This window comes from Camponotus vicinus, unplaced genomic scaffold (genome assembly GCF_025532165.1).
Source record: "Camponotus vicinus isolate PSW18456_S1 unplaced genomic scaffold, iyCamVici1.0 SCAF_1, whole genome shotgun sequence".
Lineage (NCBI taxonomy): Eukaryota > Metazoa > Arthropoda > Insecta > Hymenoptera > Formicidae > Camponotus > Camponotus vicinus.
In genome coordinates, this window is record NW_028141945.1 from 14,753,557 (window position 1) to 14,781,023 (window position 27,467).

Sequence of the window (27,467 nt, forward strand, 5' to 3'; positions counted from 1 at the left end):
TCATGGATGATCGAGGACCTGGACGCCATCGAGCCGGCGCCGCTGGAGTCGCAGAGGACGCCGACGAGGCTCTGCAGCTGCGAGGAGGTCGACGTCACCAGTCGTCAAGAGCGCGGTTTTCTATGGAAGTTTCGCAGCACCGAGGTGAGATGGGGCACCAGCAGTTTCCTATCGCCCGACGACGCGATCTTGGATCTGAGGAGGCGTACCAGCGAGACTACAGAGTTTCGCTGGGAGCTTCATACCTCGAGCACCGATCTGGATCTCGCTAGAAAGATAAGGTGCAGCTGTCACAGCCTGACCCCGGAGATAAAGAAGCCGGAGGGAACGCAACGCGGCGATCTCAGGAAACACCACAGTGCGGAAACGGACAAATGGTCGGTCAGACCGGAGAATCTACTGATGCCGATGCACGACCTAAGAAAGCACAGTAGCGATGATACGAGATTCGCGAGAGATGCAAAGTGGTTACAGGTGCCGGATGTCATGCCCAATCCGAAGCCCAGATGCACTTGTCCCAAAGTAAAGGCTCCGCCACCGGCGTCACCTGTGGAACAGAAAGTGCCGATGGAGGAACCGGAGAAACCAGTGCAGAAGGAAGAGAAGAAATTGTACTATTCGAAGTCTTTGACGCCCGACGAGTCGGCTGTGCTGTGGGAGAAACCGGAGATAAAGAGGCAAGTTAGCGAGGATCCGAGAGCCATCAGGAAGGAAAAATCGAGAGAGCGACCAAAGCTGGAACGCTCCGCTCAAGTGAGAAGCGAGAGTTCCAGAAGATGGGGTTTCAAGGATAAGGAAAAGGACAAAGACAAGGAAAAGGAAAAGGAGAAGATTATCAGTCCGGCAGAGAGCAAGAAGCCATTACGAGCAAGATGGGCGATGAAACCGCACGTCTCTCTGCCTGCCGAGAAGAAGGCATCCAAGTGGTACAGAAGCCAAGACGAAACAAAGAGCAAGAGCCTGCGCGAGCGGCCCAAGTACAGCATACGTAGAAGCATGTCTCCGGAACCGGATCCACGGCAAATGAGCAAGCTGGAGAATAGGGTCGTGCGGCGCCTGATCTCACCGGAGATCAGCATCACGAGCACCAAGTGGGCGCCCTACGAGGATTCGTCGCCGTTACCGACTATCGGGATGAAAAAGCGCGAGCAAAAGCACATCAGCGATATCAAGTGGACACCGTACGACGAATCGCCGAGCGATATCCCGATTGAGGTGATCGACGACAAGAAATGGTCGCCCTTCCACAATGTTACGCCCACACATTGTCCGCCGGAATCAGGGACGCCGCCCAAGAGCGACGACGAGGAATTCCGGCAGCGGATTCTTAATCAGATCGCGCCGTTCCCGCTCTACCAGGGTGGCTGGAAGGACGAGTCGCCGGAAAAGACGCCGCCGAAGGTCACTACACCCGAAGAGATAGGGACACCAGTCTGGTCGCCGATGGTCCCTGCCACACCTATCGGCAAACGGAAGAGCATCGCGCAGCCGGATCAATCTCCAGAGTACTCACCAACGGCACGCAGACCCAGTAAGCCCCGGCTCGTTCGCAAAGGTGCGTTTAGAGCGAAAACGTCGATCCCCTCTACCAATCCGCTGGAAGATAGACTACCCCAAGCCGGGCCTCCGCCGAAGATTACACCGCCACCGACGGTGATGGTGCGCGCCGCTAGCGAGGACTCTAAACGGCAGAGGCCCCTGCTGACTAGGTCCAAAGCCCTATTGGAGGTACCGCACATAGACGCTACGAAAAGATCGTTGAGCGAGGAGGGACCGCGCATACGTCCTCGCGAGCGCCCTAAAGCACCCACGAGAACCCGCAGCGAGGAAGTATCCAAATACGATGATCCTTGGTTCAGATCCGAATCGCCTGAGATGCGCGAGTACGTCACGACCGTGTGACCGTAGCTTCCAGGAACCTTCGCCGACGGCGATGGTTTCCATATTTCGTAATCGACGCTTATCAAAGGCAGCTCAGCATCGTGCGAGATTGCACGTAAACGGAGATCGTGTTGTACAGCTTATGTGAGAGGAATTATTATTTTCTAATACATCCATATTATTATCGTGGTTTTATAAAGTTGCCGAATAAAAAAAAAATGAGAAACAAAATCGAACTAAAATAGAACGAGATAGGATCGTTCGAAGAGAAGCTATTCGGAAAAGGAGGCGTCCAAAGGAATACGCTTGACTGTTCCCTCGCAAGGGCCTCACGAAGAGTACGCATCTTCGAAACCACCTAAAAGACGAGAGGGCGGGCCAGAGGGCGAAAACAAACGAGGGGCTCAAACGACGAAGGGCAAGAAGAAAAAGTTTCTAATACGCGATCGTCCGCACGATGGACGCTGAAAACTTCGTTGGCCTACACGAAGACAATGGAAAATATCGAAGAGAAAGGGAGAGGAAGCTGAACAAAAATCACATCGACGAATCGACGATCATTCTCGAGAGAGAAGGAGGAGCTAGAGAAACCGGACGGGAGTCGAGGGGTCAAGGGACTGACTTATTATTTAAATAGCATAATATACATGTGAGTTTTCTCGTCGCACTCGTCGAGGAGAGGTATTTCTCCTCTCGTGCGCGACGCCTGAATGTTCTCAGCTCAAGACGAAATGTACGATCGTGCTCGCGACCGGGCAGACGTCTACAAACTTTAGGGTGCAATAAATAACCAGGGAGAGGAGGAAGGGGAAAGAAGCAGAATTTGGTGCATCGCCCGGTGCGCGAAACGACGGTTCAATGTAGCGCGTTGATTGATAGCTCTAACGTAATTAGTACTTAATACTAACGATTAAAATATCGACTAGGGATAATAACGAGAAGACATGAGTCTGTAGCGACTAAAAAGAGATAGATGTGTCCGATTGAAATCAAGCGTGATCCGGGATGGACGCGCGCGAAACGCTAAGTATAATTGGTGTATGTATGCTGCGTACACATATACATATTAAATGTAAAACATTTGTAACGTTCGCGAGCAACAAGTATACAAGAGAGGTGAGGTAAGACAGAAGTACAAGAACAAGAGGAAGAGGAAAAGGCAAGAGGAAGAGAGCAAGAGGGGAAAAAAGGAGATGCGCGTTTCGAGCGCATCGCGATCAAAGTGATCAACTTGCCTCGTTCCAGGGGTAAATCTGATTCCGAGCTGGGTTCGCTCTCGATCGAGAGCCTCTCCCATTTCGCAGCTCGACGAGGTTACGACTCTCTTTGTTATTCGTTCTTACCTTCTTTTCCGTTCTCTTTATATACATGATATCAGAGAAGAGATCGTCGAACGAGCGACTGATCGATTTTGTTCGTATGGACGACAATCTAGCGAATAGAGGAAAAATTGGGAACGCGTACTCTAATTATGTATGTGTCCCGTGTGTGCCGGTGTGTGCAATATTAATTAAGGACGTCGGCGGACAACACCGCGAATAAATGGGGTACTAAGGTGGGGTAGACAGCCGACAGATTAGGTATCCATAGGGATGATCGGCTTGCGCGCAATTCAGTCATTTCTCCCTTCATCTTTCGGTGTTGCCATTTTCTTCCTCTTTTCTTCTTTCTTTTTTCTCGACTCGCCGCTCGCGTTTCTTTGCCCTCACCACCGGAGGTTGATGCCTCCCCCTCGTGATCTTTCTATATCGCGCGTGTGTTTCGAGAACGAGAGGACTCGGCTCGTAATCACTGCGTAAAGGTTGTTTTCTCTGCTTAGGCGCCATCTGTTAAGCCAGGTGTATGTCGTTAACGAGGAGACAAACACTTAAGAAGAATGTTAATTACACTTGAGCTGATCAGTTGGCGATTATCCCTGGCTGAAACACGCCCTATCTTTTTCTTTTATCGGCCAATACATCCGATCTCGTATCGCGCGAATTTAGGCCACCCTTAGGACGTAATTAGGGCATGTTTTTTTTTCTTTTTTAGGATAACACCGTGTTATTAATTAGCGCTACGGTGTAAATCGCTCATCCGATAAGTCTGTGTGCGGAGTTTCGAGTATTTTATTTTTCTTCTCTCTCTCTCTCTCTCTCTCTCTCTCTCTCTCTCTTTCTTTCTCTAAAAGCTCCCTTTCGTTTTCCTCTATTTTCGTCGATTTCTATAATCAAAGCACCGATCGATGAACGATTAGTGATATTACGACTAGCGATAGAAGTTAACTTGGGTATCCGTAGTGAAGTATATCCGAAGAGGCGAGAAGAGAGGCCGTTACATTCGTTTGCATCTGCATTTCGTTCGCATTTCCTTTCGAGTGTCACATGGTTGAGCGACGATCGTCGGCGGACTTGGATGTGCGTGTTTTCTCAATAAATGTAAAGGGGAAGAAGAAGGAAAGGATTTCTCTCGCGCCGAGCACGATAATACCTAGCAAACACCAAGTAACATTTATATAATTGTTAGTTGTAATTTCCCGCTCAACAATATAACTGTTACATGTTATGTAACAGTTACATAATGTATAACAGTTATATTGTTGAGTGAAAAATTATAACTAACAGTTATATAATTGTTATTTAGTATTTGCTGGATAACGACGATATCTCGCGATATTTATCCAATCCGACGCGGGAAATTGGAATTTTGTAGAGAGAGGACGCACAGGGAGGAAGGGAATTGTTAAAAGCGAAAGAGGAAACGCGATGCATTCGAACGAACGCGCAAAGATTCCCGCTCACGGATCAGCGAGAATTATTATTACATACACACACATACATTACACACATGCATTATGCGCTACATAGCCATTTCTCTACGAGAATTACATATGCATATACAGCATCTGTCAAAAGTATTGCATCGCTCCCTGCAAAAAATATAGAAGACGCAGGTAAATGAATATTTTTTTCTTTAACTGATGTTTTTCTCGTGTTTATAAAATTATTTAAGCGCAAAATAATAGTAAAACATAAAATATAATTTGATAATATTTCTGTTTTTGTATTCACGAAAGTAACCTTTTCTGTTTCCATAAGTGATGGAATATTTTTGACTGGTATTGTACCGTATGTATATATTTATATACATATATACATACATAAAAATATAGTTTTCTCCCTTGTAGTACGTACGTACACATAGCAGTTTATTACGGCGCGCGCGTACCATTGTATAATATTATATATAGCGTAAAAAAATAATAAACGCGCGCGCGAGACTGCATCCGAAGAAGCGTTCGATGCACCATCGTTCAAGGGCCCGGATGACTTTTGGGCATCATCAGATGGAGTGATACTCGTGTGACTGTCGTTCAAATGGTATAAAAATTGCGAGATGACTCTCTAGAGTTCACGTCTTGTGTGCGAGGACGCTTACAGTATAAAAACAAAATTGTGTATCCGTGCTGCCATTAGCGTTAAAGCGGGAAACAGAAGTATGCAATGACGTACATGGGGACAAGCCAAAGTATATAGTTAAAAGTACACGAATTTATGTCCACGAAGAGACGACACACTTATATACGTATAGAGAGAAAGGGAGGGAGAGAGAGAGAGAGAGAGAGAGAAAGAGTGGGTGTATGTATGTGTGTGTGTGAGAACACGAAAGAAAGGGAGAGAGAGAATGGGTACACACAAGCGCACGCATACTCGCATATACCTTACGCGCTTAGTTGCGTAAATCCGTGTATACATAAAGAAAATGGAGCGAATAAGAGAGAAAGAGAGAGCGAGAGAGAGAGAGAGAGATTTTACAAATATTTGTTTTTCTTGTTCCGACAGTAAGCAATAGAGAGGGGGATAATAAAGGATTCGATTGATTAAATTGCGACTTTTGTATCCACGCAATCACACGATATTTTCTATCGAGGATTCTATTTTTCAAACACAGCCTCCTTTTTGCGGTCCCGCGAAGCGGTCTAGGACAAAACGAAGAATTAAACGAGGATAGAATATTTGTTACTGTCGAAAAAAAAAGCGATAGAACGAATTAAATAATTAATCGGACAGCCACCCTGTTGACCCTTGTGTACGCTCGTTTATATTTTCCTTAAGCTTATATACGGAGTTTCGCGATTAAGTAATCAATATCACACAATCGATAAGCATTCTAATCCAGGAGTGATGAATTTCCGTTTCCGCGGCAAGTGAATAAGTTTAAGGGACCTTCGTGTTGAATAATTAGCAATCTCTCATCCTGTGTATCGTATAATCAAGAGACATTCATGCGGCCGTTCGTCATGAGCAGTACGTATGTAAAATATTTTAGCGGTATAAAGGACACACACAAACAAGGAAACCTATAAAGACGAATCATAGGAGCGGTTTCGTAGAGCATGTATTATACATTGTATTGCGAATAATGCGTAAATAATCGAATTTGTTGTCTTGAGTTTCCGAAACTGTTGTTACGTTTTGCGCTTATTAGTACTAATTCCACTTCTTCTTCGACGCGAACGATACTATTATCATCATTATTATTATTACATATTATTATCATTATATTTATTACGATTGTATTGTAAGTATACGCTATAATTAATTACTCAAATATTACATTGTGATAACGTGAGACTCGTTTCTAGCTCGGCTCTTCTAGTCACGTTAAGTATTCTATCAGATACTCAGTCCGATACCTCTCCCCTTCCCCTCCCTCCCGCCCTCTCAACCTACGCCCCTTCAACCGCCCCTGTCCCGGAGTCTTTTTCCCCTGCAAACCCTCTGTCACACCGACTGTAATAATGATCTGTCAAGCGATACGACGCGTTGCGGGATACGTAGATCTCGCGTATATAGAAAAAGGCGCATCCTCTTGTGCAACACAAATACAGTATACAATCCGTAAATATGAGGTCAATGTTGATTTGTTTAAATAAATGTAAGTTTGAAAACCCACCGTTGCAATTTCATTTGCGCGTTTGCGCGCGCGCGCACAATTCGCATAAGGCGAAAAAATTATGCAAAAAAAAAAAATATATATATATATATACACCATACAAACACCAAGTAACATTTATATAATTGTTGGTTGTAATTTCCAACTCAACAATATAACTGTTACATGTTATGTAACTGTTACATAACAGTTATATTGTTGAGTGGAAATTACAACTAACAATTATATAAATGTTATTTGGCGTTTGCTGGATATATATATATATATATATATATATATATATAACATTAGTATATTGTATATATATTACATATTAACGCTATATTAATTTTATAATAATTACTGTCTTTTCGCATCCTGACATTTAATTCATAATTTTTTACATAGTTTACATGCTTACGTAAAACAGATCTGTGTAGACAATTTATGTAGACAATTTATGTAATTTTAAAATGGTACAAAAAACCCTGTATGTAACATATACAATCGCATCGTTTGCATTACATTGGAAATGTGTATATAAAATAACGCAATAGGCGCGATGAAGAAGAGAGTTGAAATTTCCTCTTTTTTTTTGTCAAATCGTTAATTAAATTAGAATTTTTTTTATATTCGCAAACTCAAGATACTTACATTTCTGTCGAGATATTTATCTGACCGCTGTAATGTGTAAAAACTTGTGGGAAACTCTTTGTTAGTAAAAACACGCACATTCTTGTATTTTTTAACTGAACTCGACGCTCTTTCGTGTCGTACAAGTGCAAGGACGAACCTACAGATGAAGCGATCGTTGCTTGTCGTCGATAAAGACGATATCTCGTGGAGTTATAATTGATAGATGACAGTGATTACGATACACATGCGCGACAAAATGTCAAAATGGCCGATCTCAACAAGGAGTTGAACGAGTATCTCCTGAACAATAAGAATGAGAAGCAGTACAAGATCGCTATTCCCTCTGTAGCGTTGCCGAAAGCGAACTTTCGCAAATGGTTCGGCAATGATGCTGAAGAAACGAGGGAGGACACGGGATGGATTCAAAGATCGCAAAGAGAATGTTGTCCTGCCATGGTAGTGCATATATTTTTCTCGTAACCTCGGATAATCACATTGATGTTAACCGAAGAGGATTTCTTTTTAATGAATAAACACGAGATGACTTCATGTCATCCGAGAGATTTGCCTATAAAATATATATACTACAATTTTTCCAAAATTTTTGGTCTATTGTTTCAAGTATGTGGAAAACGTCACAAGGTGGAATTTTCATTTCACCTTTATTAACAATTTTTTTATTAATAATTTAAAGAAGTATATGCTTAATAATATATAAATTTTATTTTAACTTTATTATGCTTTATTATTATTTATTTGTCAGAAATCGTCCACTGTTAAAAATTCCACTGTTAAAAATTGATATGGTTAAACAACTTACTGTCTATCATATTTTTGAGTTAATTAAAGTCGATATAAACAATAATAAATGTTTTGTTTTTATACGAAATATATTTCAACAGACGAGGACGCAAAGACTCATATCCTTTGCTGTGTGTTTTCTTCTGGGGCTATTATGCTTCTGTCTATCGGCGATTTATATTCCTGTGTTGTTGCTTAAAGCGAGAAAATTCGCTCTGCTTTATTCTTTAGGCAGCATCTTCTTTCTAATGAGGTATGTGTATATAGAGTATATTTAAAAGTATCGTATACATAAATTGTAAAAAGGATATTTCTAACGAAAGATCTTTTACAGTTTCTGTTTTCTATGGGGATCAAGTTACATGAAGTCATTATTCACAGCTGACAAGCGATGTTTTACAGTATCGTACTTTGCGACATTAACAGGCACACTTTACTTTGCTCTGCATTTACAATCGACTCCTTTGACCATATTGTGTGCTGTTCTGCAGTTGATAGCGATGTTATCTTTTCTAATAAGTCATATACCAGGAGGTACAACTGGTCTCATGTTTTTTACAAGAATGTTTAGATCATCGGTAAAGTCAAGTTTACCTGTATGATAACATTATTTGCTCTTAGAACACTTTGTTTTATAATAAAATTGATAAAAATTAATTTCATCTTTAAAAAGTTTTTCAAAGTATCACACAAGATATTGACAAGATTAAAAATAACAATGAACATGTCTATACTTGTTACCATTAAAATTAATATACAAAAGACTGCCTTAAATCTACATTTTGATGCAAAACAGATAGAATTATATATTATACCCTCCTAATCCAATATTACATAAAACTATTTTTATTACTGTTTTTTATTAATAATAATGACAAATAATTTTAGTTCTATTTATTATTTAGTAATAACAAATAATTAATAATTTAGTATTTGTTAGTGCGAGAAATAATATCCATATTTGTATATAATGTAATATAAATATTTATATAATCTAAATAATGTAAATACATTTATTATATATTTGTTTACCATCCTTTTATTCATTTCTCTTTCACATTGTTAAACATATAGGAAATATTAATTTAAAAGTCTTTAAAACTTCAACATAAAAGAACAATTTATTATTACTTCTTTTTCTTCTTAGTAAATTTAGTCGCTTTTTCTCGATGATCGTTTCCTCGTACACGTTTTATTTTTAATGGTATGTAAGCAACATCATTTTTGCGCTTTTTTGACATCGATTTTTTCACATGTTTCGATGAATTTATACTATCATCAATTAATTTTAATTCATTTAAAGATTGTCCACTATTCTCTTCTGTAGTCTCAGAGTCACTCTCTTCTTTGCGGATATTTATATATCTTGTATTTTTCAATGTCTTTATAACATTTTCATCATCAGCGGAATCAGGATCATTGCTTAAAGCTATAAATTCATCTGATCGTGTTTGAGAGATTTGAGGACTTTTGTTAATAGTTGGAGGTATAAAAGCTCTTTCTTTTCGGGAAGATCTGTGTTTATATACATCTGTGAATATAGTAACAGGTTTCTCTAATGTAATTGGGTCACAATTCGTGTTTGTATTTCCTGCTTTACACATTACACTTTCCTCAGAATCCTCATTTTCATTGGGCTTAAAAAGTTGAAGAGAACATTTTGGTGGTTTAAAATTATTAAAAATTTCTGCTACCAATTTGTATAATGCATGGAACGCATTGTCCGAAGATTGTGTTACGTTGTCCTGCACACATACATAATTTCTAAGAATCTGTTTCGAGATATACATTCTTGTAAAGATAAAAAACTATACTAATTTTTTACCTTCAAAGCAAAAGCTGCTGTGGCAAATCCAATCTGTTGCAATGTGACTGTTTTTAATACAGGTAATAAAAGAACAGGTATTTTCTTATTCTGAGCCATGACAATAATATGTTTTATCATGAGACGTGGTTCAACATTGGCATCTAATAAAACACAGCATACATTGTCCTTCTCTAAAGCTCGAGTGACTGCATTAATACCCAAGATCACAGACTTTCTGAAATTTAAAAATATAAATTAATTCAATCTTGTTTAATTTTTTAAGTCATGGTTGTTTCTACTATCACAAAAAGTATTTACAATATATTCTTATCAAACTTGGTGGCTTCTTTTTCTAAAGCTTCTTCCTTTACCAATTTACGTTTTTCTTTTGGTATATCTTTAAGCATAAATCCAGGAATTTTATATTTTGGCTGCTTTATCAAGGGCAATAATCTGAAAAATAAGTTTTAGCATTAAAAAAGATTTCTCTTAAGATAGTATTCGTATTTTTAAATTATACTTACTTATCCATAAGAGTTACTAGTGTTGGATACTGATCTATGTTTACAGTTGGCCTAATAAAGAATCAAAAATAAATATGATTGTAATAAACCTTAGAAAAATATTAATGTTTAAATATTAAATATAAAACATTATTATTAATATTCTTATCATGAATCATTAGAATCTATATATTTCAAGCTTCCAAATTTGACGCATCAAGTAATAGCATACCAGTAATTCTCAGTAGGCTGCGCCAAGATATTCCGTAAACCCTTGATGGGTCCTTTCTTAGCCGATAAGCTCTGTCTTTGCTGCTTCTTCGTTAATATTGGTGTAGTCATGATGATAATTCTAATAATTTTCAGTATTTTCTCAAATATCGATACATCAAGAAAATTATATAAAAGTGTAAGGAAGTTGTTTTATGCAGTAGGAAATAGAACTGATATTTAATAAATAATTTCTACGAGTTATTATTTATTTTTTTAAAAGAATCTTCACCACCTCCACAAAAATATCACTAAACTATTAAATATTTTTCATAAAATTTTTCTACAACTCGCTGAATTGTAAACAGAACGACATTGGAACTTGGAACTCGTATTCAGCGCCTCTATAAAACATAGACATTGAACTACATAGTTATTTCTATGAAACTTAATGGGTAACACGTTATGTCTACAAATTGTGGTTCTGTTCCAAGCTATGTGCAAAAATATCGGTAATGCAAATGCTATAATACAAAAAATACAGATATATTATTACCCAGCAATAGAGGAGCTTATTATATCGTATAATGTATTTTAATATATTAATTAATATATTATTTTTATTAGTATTATTTTATTAATTATTTTCCCAGACAGCACACATGTCCAAAAGACATCTTTTGGCCTTTTTGTGCTGTCTGGGTTATTAATTAATTATATTAATTTTATTAATACATATATAATTTGTATTCACACATACAATCAATATTATATATGAATATATTAATTATAATATATTCATTATATGTATATTAATTATAAATATAATTATAATTAATTATATATTAATTATAATTATATTTATAATTTGTTATTATTTTAAAAATCATTTAACAAGTTTTGTTTGAAATTTGCTATTAATTCTTTATTTTTATTAAGATTAAATTTGACAATATAATAGGAAAACACTTAAAAAAGAGGGAAACAAAAATTAAATTTGAAGTTGGAATGATCGTAACACATTCATGGAGAGAGTATCGCCCACAAAATGCAGAAAATAGAAATCAAGATGGTATAATAATTGCATGGCATCATAAATATGTGACTGAACGTTTCTAGATCAATTTAAGTGATAGTTTATATTAATATATAATATATAATTTGCAATAAAAATATGTTATGTTTAATTTGTAATAAAAATATATTAAAGTTATGCATAATAAATATTTTAATATTTTTATAAAGACATTGAGTTTAGTTTGAAAATTTCAAAGTCAATATTAGGTTAATAAGATGGTAAAAGAAAATATTATATATTAAAATATAAAATTATACATACGTATTTTACGCATCTCATAACTTTTTCGTTCGGATACTCATGGAATAAATAATGCAAAAAAATTTTTTGTTTCAAATACGTTTAAATAAATAGAGATTTACAGTAATAAAAATTGTGTATAATTTATTAAAACTCGAAATTAAAAAAAATGCAAGATTTTGAAAAGATTTTTCAAAATAAATGATTTCGATAATTTGTTTATATGAAAAATTTGGAAAAAGTTGGAGGCTTGCCACTATTAACCTATTTAGGGTAAATCTGCCACTGTTATTGGCACAATGAGGATACCCAGATAACAGAATGATGTCAAATGACATCTTAATAACGTTTTAATTACGTATATCATAGTATGTCATTAATAAGACGTCTTTAGATGTCATCTTGCTACCTGGGTATTGTTATTTACTAGAGGGTTCTTGAGGGATGTGATCACTTTATGGGATTGTCAGTGCCGTTTCTTACGGAAGGCCAGTCGAAGCCAGCATGCAGTGCACGTGAATACCTCCACCGGCACTTATTTGGTCAGCGAGCGACCTTTTCAAGGATCCTCCATGGCAATCAGCATTGCATCCATCGAGCAAGATACCAACATTGCTCTGGAGTCGCATATCACTGTGTTAAAAAGCAGCATTAGATGTGAGGTCTGGATAGCTCAGTGGTCTAGAGCAGTTGCCCGGAAAGCGAAAAACGGGTTCGATTCCCCATCCAGCCACTTGCACCTCACATAATTATACAACCGAAAATAAGCGATAAAAAACAATTAAATTTGCAGTTGGCATGATAATAAGGCGTTCAAGAAAATCATATTTATCGATGATTGGACAACATAATTTTCACATTGGTGTAATTATTGGGTGACATTATAACTGTAAAGTCACGTTTATAAATGAAACATTAAATACATTAGTCCCACATCTCAGCGAATGCTGTAAAATTCAACACATCTGTATATGCAGATGCCAAACTTGGAAAAAGAACACTCTGGAAATAACATTACAACCACATTACATAATCCTTGCAGAAGATAATATATTATGTTATGTACCACAAGGTATATATAAAATATTAGTAATAAAGTATAAATTATATACGTTATATAATTTTTCTGATCTGTACAATTACTAAATACATTTTTTATTTTAGATACTTTATCGTTATGTGGACCAAGATGGATCAATAATGTTGAAATAGGACGATACTTTTATAAATTCAAAGGAACTCATTACATACCAAATAAAAGATTAGCAGAAGAATATCCAAAAGATATCACTGCTATTCGCAAAATACTTTTAAATCAGCGTGTAAATAAAATATAAAATATATATAAAATGTACAAAATTTATAATGTAAATATATTAAAAAATTATGCTAATGTGATTTTTTGATTATTTTTTAAGAAGATATTGCAATATGCGACATAGTAAGATTAAAAGAATACAATGTTAATGTATATTATGACAAATAAAATATATTTTGAATATATGAATTGACTTAAATTCCCACAACAATTTCCACATCAATACGTAATTCCCAGTTCCCGTCATGCGCAAAGAAAATATTATACAATGCTATAAATTTTATGGATCTTGCGCTACGTATCTCGTAAGTTAGGCCGATCATAAATCAAATGAAATACAAACCGTTATAGCATTGTTAATAGAAATGTTGGCTGATGAATATTTTGTTTAAATGTAATTAATAAAATATTGTTTGTTTTGATATACATTTATGTATAAAACACATGTTTGAGATATTTATTTATTTTTTGGGTTACAATAAAAACAGTATTTTTGTTTCTTCAATTATGTTAGCTAGAAAAATTTATAATGTAAAACAAAATATTTGTCTATAACTTATTAATTCATAATCTTTAAAAATTAAGAAATTATATAATCAAAAATTTTGAAAAAATTATTCCAAACAAACATTTAAATCTTCTATAAATAGAAAGAATTCGAAAAATATCTTGAACATATATGTAGAATATTCTTGAGTTTCTTATATTTTTCAGATTATAATTAAAAATATTAAAAAGATATATTTTTGCTTGTATATTCAAGTTATTTCGAAAAAATTATAATGCAAATATCTGTACGTCATTTATTAATATATACTTAAGAATCAAGAAATTATAATCTAAAATTTTGTAAAGATTATTGTAAACAAAAATTTAAATCTTCTGTTAATAGAATTCAAAAGATTCTTTTTATAAGTGATTTTATAAGTAATATTACTCTATTTAATATTATTTTAAACATCTAATTACAGTGGTTTTTAAATCGAAATCTGTCATCCACAATTATGCTTAAATATTTCATTATTTCTCTACCCGTTATATTTCAGTTTCATTCAAACATTTCAACGTAATATTTCCTCAGTTCTTTTCTTATACTCCTAACTATCACATATTTCATTTTTCCTGTATTTATTTTTAACTTATTTATATTCATCCATTTATATTCACATTCTTCTACTATATAAATGCCATATTAATTTTTATCTGCAATTCCGCAGTTAATCTTTATGTATTATCTCTCTGCACACATTTTTGTACTATATTTTTTTAGACAAATTTTGATTATATCAATTATATATATAATAAATAACAAAGATCTCAATGCAGACTCCTGCAGCACTTAGAAAGTAGGAGAGGAAGGAGAAAGAGAGAGAAGAAAAGAAAAGAGGGGTAAGAGATAGAAAAAGAGGAGAGGGGAAGAGAAATAGAGAGGTTTTCTGTTCATAGTAGATATTTTATTTTTGGTTTAAAATTAAGACTATATTTATGTATATTAAAATCGAAGAGTATAAATAAAAGTATAAAAAGTATAAATAAAAACAAAAATTAAAAAAATACAAAAATACAAAAATACAAAAATTTTTAAAAGAAAGAAAGTGAAAAAAAGAAAGAATATAAATTTAAAATTACTATCTGTTGGTTAAACTTTTAGGTGCCGAAAGTTTATAAAACTTCTTGAAAACTGTGATTCGATTGCATGATATTTCATTTAGTTCACTAAGTAGATAAGATAGATCTGACAGCTCTGTAATGGTTTTCAATTCAAATAATATTGAAAAATGAAGTCATAGAATTATGAGTTATAAATCTCAAAAGTAATATATAGAAGTAAAATATATAGAAAGAGTGATTACTTAGAAAGTATTTTCCAAAAATACATCCAACGTATTTTCAACTGTTGCTTGTATGTAAATAATAAGAACAGAGGAGTCGTTGTCCTTTTTTTCTAAAAATTATATTAATATTAATTTTTATTAATTAACATTAAATTCTATTTATTCTATTAATTGATAAAATTAATTATATGTTATTTTAATTAATGAATCTAGTTCTTTTCATCAATTTTTTAAATCTTATTTTGTCGCGTCATGTCGAACTGTAAGTTATCCTCATTAGATTTGATTGATCATTAGAGTCGATATTGTTTGCATTGCCTAAAAATTTCTGCATTAAAATTTTATTAAATATATATTTGAACGTTAGAGAGAGAGAGGGAGAGAGGGAGGGAGAGAGGGAGGGGATATATATATATATATATATATATATATATATATATATATATATATAGAGAGAGAGAGAGAGAGAGAGAGAGAGAGAGAGAGAGAGAGAGAGAGAGAGAGAGAGAGAGAGATGGAAAGTGCGAGCAAGGCCAATGGACTTATTTTCTTGTTGCTTTGAAATAATATGTTATTTTTTAATAGACAATATTAATATTTTCAGATTAACACACATACACAATTGTTTTATGAATTTATATGACTACATTGAACCAAAGTTTTTGTCATATATACATTGAACTTGCTTGAAATATTTATTTTTTTCTAAATAATAATAAAACTTTTATATGAAATTTCTATTAAGTTAATTAGCAAAATTGAAAATTAAAAAGATTGAAATACATAATGATGAAATGTTTTATAAGTTAAACTTTAGAGATTCTCCACACATGTGATAGGAAAACAGGGTGTAATCTTCGGGAATTCCGCTTACGGCATGTAGACAAAATCTATTGTATCTATTTCGTACATGTAAGGAATTGAAAAAAATTCTTTTTGTAAATAGAAATTTTGTTACACTAATTAAGGGTGCAAATTTAAAATAAATCTTTCAGATTTAGAAGGAAACTTCTATTGATTTTACTCATAACGAAAATTCTATTGATTTTACGTTCAGATCTGGAGGACAGATCATTTCGAAAGCGTATTAGGACCGAACAAAGAACGAGAGAGAGAGAGAGAGAGAGAGAGAGAGAGAGAGAGGCCCAAAATATAGGTTAATGATCAGAAGAATCGTTTTACGCTACTGTTTTGAATGTTCGCTTGGTACTTCTTTTTTGATCAAAGAATTAAATTTTTATGCAACATGATATGATTTTATGCTATTTGTCATGATGAAGAAACGAAACTAATTAGTTAAAAAAGAGAAAACCCACAAGCAACAATTGTTTTTTCGACAATCTCCTTCGATCATCACGTAATGTACAGCAGTTCTTGGCAGAAAAATTAAAAATAAATTATAATATTATTTAATTAATCATTTGTCAGAAAAAAATATTTTTCGATTAATTGATTAATCAGTAATCAAAGTGAAAAGTTTTTCGATTGCTCGATTAACCAATAATCAAAGAAAAAAGTATCTAAATTTACTTTATTAATCTATTTTTTATATTTATAATTTTTTTATGTTATTATATCTATTCTTTTTTGTATGTAATTGTGGCTTTAGGCTGATTATTAATTTTCTAAATCTATTAATCTATTAATAAATAATCAACATTTGATCCTGATTACCGAGTGATAAAGTAATTGAAAAGTTTTTAGATCTGATTAATGATTCACTAAGTATTAAAATTAAAATTTTTTAATTCTAATTATTGATTAATCAAGTAGTCACAAAAAAGTTTTCAAATCGATTAATAATTAATGATTGAAGTAATTGAAACTTTTTATTATTAAGCCGCTCTCATTTTCCAATCTACAGATGACACTTGATTCCGTCCCATGTAAAAGAGATTAGATTCTTTTGCTGAAAATGGACATCAAAATAAAGCAATAAGATAATAGCGACCCTAAACGGTCGTTTACCTGTTGGATCTTACTGTTCGACCGAGGTCATTTACCATTGACTTTGACATATTAAAGAAAGTTAAAGCAGTTGTTTGCCATGAAGCAAGTATAGGGAATAGGGCAAAGAAAATTCGCAGGAGATTTAGGAAAAGATTCTAGATGTTTGATCACTTAGTAAAGAATATTTTAATGTATGGAGCAGAGATCTGGGAGTGGAACGAATATGAGACTATGGAAAGATGCCAGAAAATAAATTTATACAATAGACACTAGGATTAGGTTGGAATACTCAAAGTTAGTATTGTATATTGTTATAGAAGGAACAAAAAGGCCTTTAAGAAAACTTTTAAGAATAGAGACAGGTAAAAGAGCTGTTAGTTTTAAAGAAAAAATTAAGGAGAAATCGAACAATAATATATTGAAAAAAATGTGTTTTAGGGAAGTAGAGAAAAATGGGGAAGCTCAAAATAGGTGCGATAGAGAGAAATGTATTTTCGAAGAAATGGAATATCCGAAATAGAAATTAAAAAAATTAAAAGAGAAAGGTTTCGAAATAGTACAAAAGGTAAGCGAAAGAGATGGAGAGAATCAAAAACAGGCCCAACAGAATAAAATTCAATTAAATTTGATATAAGATACAGAGAGTTATACACGATAGGGGTACCAGAATATTAAAAAAAAGAAACAAGGTCAGAAAGATTTTCAAAAGGTCATAGCGAGATTCGGATGTGGAAATGAAAAACTCCGGAATAAATTTTGGCGTGAACAGGAGAAGAAATATTCTCTCTCTCTCTCTCTCTCTCTCTCTCTCTCTCTCTCTCTCTCTCTCTCTCTCTCTCTCTCTCTCTCTCTCTCTCTCTCTCTCTCTCTCTCTCTCTCTCTCTCTCCCTCCCTCCCTCCCTCCCTCCCTCCCTCCCTCCCTCCCTCCCTCCCTCTCTCTCTCTCTCTCTCTCTCTCTCTCTCTCTTTCTCTTGTTCTCTCAGAAGAGATTTTTATAATAGATGATATGTAGCTATCCTTATTGGCTAGTATCTTTACCAATCAGGACCAAGGAATCTATTCTCAGAGAGTAAAGGTATCCTCCCTGCTAAAAGAAAATTATGAAAGAAAAAAGAATAATCAACTGTGTTTGGCCAGTTTCCTTACGGCCTTATTGTTACGACTAAAATTTTTGTACCTGCAAAAGCCTTAAGTTAAACTTCGTATCATTTCTAGACAAAATGCTAGTTTAGTCTTGACCATTAAACGAAGTGCATCTTGCAGACATATTATAGTAAATTTTTGCGCGTTCACATTCATAGTTAGTTTATATTAGTTATACGTATAAGTGCAAAGAAATTAGTAGTAGTGTAATATCGTGCACGAGCTTTTCTTATAAATCGTCTTTATATAAAATAACGAGCTTTTTTGAATTTATACGATGGCTACGCAATTTACACAATTACCCGACGACGTATTTGCTATCATTTTGAAATACAAGAGTATCAGCATAGAAGATATTGTGAGCCTTAAGTCCACCTGTAAAAGATTGCAGCAGGTGAAATTCAACAGCAAATTTTGGGAGAAAAAATATTATCAAAGGTATTTATTTATAAGCTTCTTATATTAATTTTTCATATTTATTTCACACTTAGACGATTATTATTGCTTAACGTCTTCGCAAGAGAACAATAGTAAAAAATAAGTAAATTTAAATTATTTTATGCTTTTACTTTATTAACTTAAATTGTGCCTATTTTTGCTTTACTATTTATATTAAATTCATTTCTTATGTTACAATTTAATACGATCGCTGTAAAGAATCAAAATTAAGTAAAGCTGAAATCTTAATGCGTTTAAGGGCTCGATGAATTATAAACTTTATCGATTAATTTCGCAATTCGAATTGTCTATTTCGCTATCGTCTTCAAGATCGTCTAAAGATAGTTTCCTATTATTCGAGACATATGTCTCATTATTATGATAGTTTATAATTTTACCCTTTTTTGCTTAGGCTTTATTATTAAATTATAAGCATAATTGTTATTCTTACTTCTTAATTCTTACTCTTTTGTTATTATTGTTTTTGATTATTGCATGCTGACAAATGTGTCGTATTTTTACATGAATAATTTTAAATTATTAAAAATTTAGAATTAAGAATAAATTTTATTCATGTTTCAATAATTTCTTTTTTTATATCTATAATCTATGATGATATTTGTTATTTAATATACATCTGAAGAATTTTCTTTCTTAATTATAGATTTCCTTATTTGGAAAAAAAACATAAGACAGAGAAATTTAAGAAAATTTTTAACAGTTTAGAAACGGGATTAAAATATAATAAAGAGATACAACGTTATGTATCAATGATGTCTCATAATAACTTATGGCGTAATCGGGAAATAGAATTGTATTGTCTTTTACGCTGCACAGTTCAAGATACCCCGATTTACTGTTTTATTATGGATGAGCTATTAAGAATCATTTTTTCATCATGGTAAAATTTAATAATTACTAAATTGCCATTAACATTATGAATTAATGTAAATATTGTACAATTATATAAATGTAAATTTTTTTCAGGCACAATTTGGCGATTAAATATAATTGTGGCTTAATTTATCAATGGTTAAGACAATACAGATTAGTATACCAGCAAACAAAATTTATAAATAAACCAGAAAAAAAGTTACTCTTAGAAAGACAATTTATCATTGTGGCAGGTATTTTTCAGCCATCCGTGTCGTATTCAGCCATAAGTACGTGGTTAGATGAGATTGCGGAAGAAGTAAAATCCCGTCTTAAAAATAATAACTCTGAACATTCGATATTTTCGACATCTTCGAAGAAATTTTTTTTCTGCAAAAATAACAACATCGATGATAACTTTTGGAGTGCAGCAGAAGCAAGACAAATTAAATGTATTTTAGAAGAAATTATTTTCTCTCAATTGAGTGTTGATAAATTACACCAATTCTTGATAATAATGGGTCTGGATATCCCATGTTATGATTATGTAAGTTATTTTAGACTATTTAATTAAATTGTAACTATATTTTATTATGCTCTGAGTAATATAACTAAATTGTTGATATCTTATTATAAATGTTAATTATATAATTTTTCCAATAAAATTGCTAATTTAGTTTCCAGAATATTTTCGAGGGTATCTATTAACTATTATATATCACTGCGTAGCCAGAAGACTCGGCATACGCTGTGTTTTGCACTACATGAGACAAGGGCATAAAATAATACCCAAAATGGAGCGCTCTTATGGAGCGAGAAATAGTTAGTATAATTTTGGCATGATAGTCTTTCAATCTATCTGATTTATATATATATATATATATATATATATATATATATGTGTGTATGTATATATATATATATATATATGAATGTATATTGTTCAGTTGGAAATGATATTTATGATTTCTGAGAATATTTATTATTTTATTATTTTCAGTGATATTGACGCTATTCATAAAGTCGAATATTTTTATATAAACCAGAATTCCAAACTACTGTATCCATCTAATATTGTTAGAGGGAAATGCCAAATATTTCTCTCACCGAGACATGATATTGAAATCAATAATATTTTAGTAAGTAATTTTTTATTAATTTTAACAGTATGTAGTTAATAAAGATAAAAATTAATTATGGATTTTATAAATAATATCTTAGTCAATGATTCAATATATTTTATAAACACTGAGTAAAAGTTAATTTGTTTTAATTTCCTTTTTTATAATTGAAATTTTAATTGTATCTCCGTTTTTTTAGATATCACCAATAATATATGATCTCGCTCGACTATATGTACATATCGGTCATGGCGGTTATCATTGTAATGTACGTTTCAATTGGAAGCTTAATAATTTATCCGAAGTTTTTTATAAATGTAAACGTGATTGTATAGACATAAGACTCGAACATAAATATATTACAATGGCAATAAAGGTAATTTATTTCAGATTGTATAATATACTTTAATATTTGTAAATATTATATATATAAAGAAATAATATTAATTAGAATTATCTATAACTTATGTCACTACAATAATTACTTTAGAAATCATTGGCAAAGTAACAGTTAAATTATATTGTTACATTTTTACGTACACAGAATCGATCTAACATCGTGAGAAAAATACAGCCGGAAATAAGAAATGAAAAGATTAAATTCGCAGTTGGCATGATAATAAGGCACTTAAGAAGATTATATTTATCTATGATTGGACAACATGATTCGCACATTGGTGTAATTATTGGCTGGCATTATAACTGCAAAGTTACATTTATCCATGACACATTAAATACATTAGTCCCAGATTTAAGTGAATGCTGTAAAATTCAGCACATTTGTATATGCAGATGCCAAACTTGGAAAAAGAACACTCTGGAAATAACATTACAACCACATTACATAATCCTTGCAGAAGATAATATGTTATGTTATGTACCACAAGGTATATATAAAATATTAGTAATAAAGTATAAATTATATACGTTATATAATTTTTCTGATCTGTACAATTACTAAATACATTTTTTATTTTAGATACTTTATCGTTATGTGGACCAAGACAGATCAATAATGTTGAAATAGGACGATACTTTTATAAATTCAAAGGAACTCATTACATACCAAATAAAAGATTAGCAGAAGAATATCCAAAAGATATCGATGCTACTCGCACAATACTTTTAAATCAGCGTGTAAATAACATATAAAATATATATAAAATGTATAAAATTTATAATGCAAATATATTAAAAAATTATGCTTATGTGATTTTTTGATTATTTTTTAAGAAGATATTTCAATACGCGAGATAGTATACCCATATAACATCGGACATTCTATGAATATGCATATTTTCTCCATGATATGAAAATAATATCTTGTATGTAAAATGTTTATACATTTCATATACATGATTTGGATATACATAACAATATATAATATGTATATACATTGATGTATTTTATATGTATATATAATAAATGTATGTTAAATGTATGTCAAATGTCTATACATAATATGTATATATTTCGTTGTACGTCAGATATACAGGGTGACCCATTTTAACTTAGGCAGCCAAATAACTCGAAAAATAAGCAAGATAGAGAAAAATGTTTTAGACAAAAGTTGTATGGTTTCGAGGGGGCCATAAGATGGTATCATTGGTTTGACCTTGAAGAGTCATTTGAAGGTCACGTGAAGGTCACTTCAATTTTTTTAAATGGAATACCCTATATATTTTTGTACATTCTTGTAGCTTATTTCGAGAGCTTTCCAAAACACTATAATTAAGTACCTTTCCGTTAAGTACTTTTTGAGTTATGATGCTTGAAATAATTTCTTAATTTTACATAAACCGTAAAATATCTTGTAAAATATTCATTTTTCGATTATCTTACCTTAATACTTTTATGTACAAAATAATAAGAGGAATCAATTGGTGTAAAGAAAACACATAGTTGTTTTTAAGAAAAAATATGGAATTGTTAATTGCAAATTACATATTTTTTCTTCGAAACAACTATGTGTTTTCTTTACACCAATTGATTCCTCTCATTATTTTGTACATAAAACTATTAAGGTAAGGTAATCGAAAAATGAATATTTTACAAGATATTTTACGGTTTATGTAAAATTAAGAAATTATTTCAAGCCTCATAACTCAAAAAGTACTTAACGAAAATGTACTTAATTATAGTGTTTTGGAAAGCTCTCGAGATGAGCTACAAGAATGTACAAAAATATATAGGATGTTCCATTTAAAAAAATTGAAGTGACCTTCACGTGACCTTCAAATGACTCTTCAAGGTCAAACCAATGATACCATCTTATGGCCCCCTCGAAACCATACAACTTTTGTCTAAAACATTTTTCTCTATCTTGCTTATTTTTCGAGTTATTTGGCTGCCTAAGTTAAAATGGGTCACCCTGTAGATTTACACATAAATATATATTTTATCTATTTTGAGGTGTAAAATCTTATTATTGCAGTATCAAAAATTCGGAGAATATGCAAAAGATGATCCAACTAGCTTTAGATTGGCAGAAAATTTTTCCTTGTGTCCACAATTTATGTATCATTTACGCAGATCACAATTCTTCAAGTATTCAATAATTCCCCAAATAAAACTAGTTTTTATAGGTAAGTTGTTATTTGTATAAAACACATGATATATTTAAAACTTATTGATACTTTTAGGTCTCATATTTCATATATCAATATATATTTTTTGACATTCTTTTTAACTGAAAGAAGAAAGGAGCATCTCAGATAAAGTTTTCATTTATCTTATGATAGCAGTCATTTGTCATAAGTTGCTAGTGTATTCGCAATATATACTGTGTCCATTTTGTGTGCAACATTCAATTTAATTTCAAATAACTGCATTATTGCATATTTGCAATATTTGCAATAATGCAGTTATTTGAAATTAAATTGAATGTTGCACACAAAATGGACACAGTATATATTGCGAATACACTAGCAACTTATGACAAATGACTGCTATCATAAGATAAATGAAAACTTTATCTGAGATGCTCCTTTCTTCCCATCTTTCATCGAGTGCGATTGTGATTGTGGTTGTGCGTTAAGTGAAAATTATATAAAATAGTTTACAATGAATGAAATTTAATAACACTGTGATGAACAGTATAACTAACAAAATGAACTCGCAGACTTTATATTTACAGATGTTGACATTACTGATGAGGAATGGTTGAACGAAAGTTTAGTAGGTGATTACGTGTCTTGCGGTAATGCTAATGTGCGTGATGATGGTAATAGGCTTAATAATGACAATGTGCCTGATGATAATAATGATGATGATGATATTGGTGACAATATGATTAGCCCCGATAATGTGCTTGACGGTGATGACATGACAACTTTCAATGCCAACGGCAATCAGTTGGAAAAATGCTATGGTATGTATTAAACTTTATTCTTTATTCTTCCTTCTTAATTATATATTCATCGTTATATTGTACTTATAATAGCAATATGTTATATGTACTTAATTTCGTATGTATGTACTTGTGTAAAATAACTAAACAGATAATTTTAATGATACTTATAAAGAGAAATAAATATTTTTCTTTTTTATCTTATACAGATGCGTGTCGTATCGAACAAAAAATTATTAAAAATCTCATACAAAGGAATACGAGACAGTTGGAGATAATAATAAATTTAATAAATAACGCAGGACCAGCTAATACAATATATAATAATGACGAAGTCCAATTATTGCCGGAATTTCCGCTATCAACAGTTGACGAATTTTTCAAATTTGACACGGATCTCCAAAAGGACAGAGAGATTCGGAAACAATTAGTGAGTACTTTTCTGTTTTTGCGTCCATTTCTTTTTTCTTCTTCTCTCTATTTTTAAATGTGAAATAAATGTATATTTCTATAATTCAATCAACAACAAAAATTCTTTTGTAGAGATAAAAGTAGAAGACAAAATCTAGATATTGAATATACTGGGTGTCACACTAATTAATTCCTCTCATTATTTTGTACATAAAAGTATTAAGATAAGATAATTGGTGTAAAAAAAACACATAGTTGTTTCGAAAAAAAAATATGTAATTTGCAATTAACAATTACAATTTTTTCTTAAAAATAACTATGTTTTCTTTACACCAATTGATTCCTCTCATTATTTTGTACATAAAAGTATTAAGGTGAGGTAATCGAAAAATGAATATTTTACGATTACCTCACCTTAATACTTTTATGTACAAAATAAGATATTTTACGGTTTATATAAAATTAAGAAACGATTTCAAGCCTCATAACTCTACAAGTACTTAATGAAAACTAACTTAATTATAGTGTTTTGGAAAGCTCTCGAGATAAGCTACAAGAATAATAACGCAATGAAAAATAAATGGTTCCATTTAAGAAATTGAAGGACAACCTTCACATGATCTTGACAACGCTATTCAAGGTCGTACTAATATTACTGTGCATTATTTGAAACCCTATAACTTTTATACAAAACATTTTTGTCTGCCGTTCTCGGTTTTCGAGATATTCGGCTGATACGGGTGGTCTGACACACCCCGTATATATATATATATATATATATATATATATATATATATATATATATATATATATATATGTATATATGTATATATGTATATATGTATATATGTATATATGTATATATGTATATATGTATATATGTATATATGTATATATGTATATATGTATATATGTATATATGTATATATGTATATATGTATATATGTATATATGTATATATGTATATATGTATATATATATATATATATATATTTATTTATTTATTTATTTATTTATTTATATAATAAAAACAATTGTGAAAAATAAAATAATGAAAATAATAGGCTCAACATAATAATAAATTACTAAGGGGTAAAAAGGCAAATAAAAATCAAAAGACACGCGGTTATTAGTGCGCAAATTTAGATATATAGTATAAAATATTTACTTAAATTTACTTAAAGCGTAATATATAACATTCTTTTAAATTTTATTACAATTTTTGCTGCCTTTTGTCGCTTAGTAATTTTGAAAGAAGCTCTTAAAATATATTAAATTCATGTTTCCTTTTTCTTCAAGCGGCTTAAATTGAAAATATTATTAAACATTTTTGTAACATTCTGTTATAGAAAAGGAAAATTGCAAAAATTGGAGGAAACACTTTCGTTCACAAGACAAGGAATATTATAAAATACATATTATCGGATGAATTGTGCCGCAAATTATCATGGACAGGCCAAAAAGGATCAACGGCAATTAAGGACACAAGTTTTGTCACAGTTATTATGGGTAATTATTATTTCTTTAAGATATATTTTTATTTCTCCTTTTTATGTAATATTGTTTAAAAATAGTTGCACCTTTAATGTATTCGAACATCAGTATTCGAGATAGTATCTAACATATGCTTAGATGTAACGTGCACTTTTAACTTTAAATTTTTCTTCAGAATTATTAATAAGATCTTACTTCAAATTTCGTTCAAATATTCTTCTACACTTTATACTCTTTCCAATTTTTTACGGATCAAAATTTTTATATTCTTTCCAAAAGTTGCAAACGTTTATAGCTATACTTTACTTCATGACTACCCTATTCTAACTATTGGAATTAAAGCACAAAATATTTTAATAATTATGTAACAAATCGTTTTTCAGCATACGTTTCGGACGATGAAAAAAGTAATATGCACGATATTAAAAAGACCATCCAAGAATGGTTACGACATGCGGGAGATCGCCTCAACTATTTAAGAAACAAGAAGAAAAAGGTTGGTAAATTATTGAAAATTCCATACGATATTATTTAAAAAACAATAGGGCTGTATAATGTTGCTGCATAACATTTTTAGTGTTGAAAATGAGAAAACATTGAAATTAATATATGTTTTTTAATATATGTAAATGTATATCTTAAATCATATTTCACTTATATATTTAATTTTGTGTGTGTGTGTGTGTAAAAAATTAAATTCTATATTGTAAAAAAAAATATATTAATTATCTTTTGTATATTTTTTTACAGCACTATGACATATGAAGATTTTATTCAACAAAATGAAGATTGTGACGATGTGCGCAATGGAATGCTTGGTCATCATCGCGTATTGATGCTACTAGACTAGTTGTACCATTGAAAACTTTGTATCAACCAATTAAGGAACGAGTAGATCTTCCGCCAATTCAATATGATCCAGTTTTATGTACAAGATTTACATGCAGAGCTATTTTAAATCCATTATATCAAGTAGACTATCGTGCAAAATTATGGATCTGCAATTTTTGCTCTCAGAGAAATCCTGTAAGAAAAAATTCTATCCATTTTCTTTTAAACTAAATCATTTTAGCTAGACTAGAGTTTAACTTAATTAGATTTAAGCTAGCAATTGTTCAATTTTGGAAGTAAATTCAGCAGAATAGTAAGCTATAGGTCCTTGATAAAAATGACTAAAATAATATGATTTAGATTGTACAGATCATAAGATTTCAATCTTGTATTATAGTATGTATGTATATACACAGCATATATATGCTATACACATAAATGAATAGAGTAAAAAAATCATTTTTTATTTATCACAAACATTTTGAAAAATATTAAAGTAGTTTATTTCTATTAGAAATTAAAGTATATTTTTATGTATTTCTTTATTATGATATATTTACATTCATATTCTATTCTTTATTACTTCATTTAAATTCGTATTTTATTTAATACATACCCACACAACATGCATGTC

General features: G+C 31.8%; 5 protein-coding genes and 1 long non-coding RNA gene across 8 annotated transcripts; 5 read left to right on the forward strand and 1 right to left on the reverse strand.

Annotated features, from left to right (window-relative positions):
• The first annotated feature begins 6 nt into the window (after positions 1-6).
• On the forward strand, positions 7-6,815 carry LOC145976658 (uncharacterized). Its single transcript, XM_083107917.1, has one exon. It carries the CDS (start codon positions 7-9, stop codon positions 1,900-1,902), a length of 1,896 nt encoding a protein of 631 aa, XP_082964043.1. The 3' UTR covers positions 1,903-6,815.
• An 855-nt stretch (positions 6,816-7,670) lies between these two features.
• Positions 7,671-9,261, forward strand: LOC145976677 (uncharacterized). 2 transcript variants are annotated; one of them, XM_083107974.1, is made up of 3 exons: positions 7,671-7,887; positions 8,334-8,485; positions 8,567-9,261. In XM_083107974.1, the coding sequence occupies exons 1-3, from the start codon at positions 7,696-7,698 to the stop codon at positions 8,832-8,834; spliced, it is 612 nt and encodes a 203-aa protein (XP_082964100.1). In that variant the 5' UTR covers positions 7,671-7,695; the 3' UTR covers positions 8,835-9,261. The 2 variants fall into 2 exon arrangements, with proteins under 2 accessions (XP_082964100.1, XP_082964107.1); XM_083107981.1 differs by lacking the exon at positions 7,671-7,887 and adding an exon at positions 7,894-8,052.
• On the reverse strand, positions 9,256-11,148 carry LOC145976674 (uncharacterized). The gene is made up of 5 exons (XM_083107959.1): positions 10,775-11,148; positions 10,564-10,614; positions 10,358-10,492; positions 10,058-10,274; positions 9,256-9,977 (listed from the first exon to the last, which is right to left on the reverse strand). The coding sequence occupies exons 1-5, from the start codon at positions 10,882-10,884 to the stop codon at positions 9,360-9,362; spliced, it is 1,131 nt and encodes a 376-aa protein (XP_082964085.1). The 5' UTR covers positions 10,885-11,148; the 3' UTR covers positions 9,256-9,359.
• Positions 11,149-12,524: 1,376 nt separating this feature from the next.
• LOC145959355 (uncharacterized) lies at positions 12,525-13,385 on the forward strand. The gene is made up of 3 exons (XR_014434999.1): positions 12,525-12,782; positions 12,864-13,142; positions 13,235-13,385. It is a non-coding gene; the product is annotated as an uncharacterized LOC145959355 (long non-coding RNA).
• A 6,221-nt stretch (positions 13,386-19,606) lies between these two features.
• On the forward strand, positions 19,607-21,378 carry LOC145977617 (uncharacterized). 2 transcript variants are annotated; one of them, XM_083109700.1, is made up of 6 exons: positions 19,607-19,655; positions 19,742-20,174; positions 20,305-20,449; positions 20,628-20,766; positions 20,948-21,124; positions 21,293-21,378. In XM_083109700.1, the coding sequence occupies exons 1-4, from the start codon at positions 19,621-19,623 to the stop codon at positions 20,666-20,668; spliced, it is 654 nt and encodes a 217-aa protein (XP_082965826.1). In that variant the 5' UTR covers positions 19,607-19,620; the 3' UTR covers positions 20,669-20,766; positions 20,948-21,124; positions 21,293-21,378. The 2 variants fall into 2 exon arrangements, with proteins under 2 accessions (XP_082965826.1, XP_082965827.1); XM_083109701.1 differs by lacking the exon at positions 20,948-21,124 and having other exon boundaries at positions 21,293-21,326.
• A 1,774-nt stretch (positions 21,379-23,152) lies between these two features.
• LOC145976739 (uncharacterized) lies at positions 23,153-27,276 on the forward strand. The gene is made up of 6 exons (XM_083108084.1): positions 23,153-23,333; positions 23,885-24,118; positions 24,307-24,527; positions 25,858-26,017; positions 26,386-26,498; positions 26,753-27,276. Exons 1-6 carry the CDS (start codon positions 23,264-23,266, stop codon positions 26,765-26,767), a joined length of 813 nt encoding a protein of 270 aa, XP_082964210.1. The 5' UTR covers positions 23,153-23,263; the 3' UTR covers positions 26,768-27,276.
• The last annotated feature ends 191 nt before the right edge of the window (positions 27,277-27,467 follow it).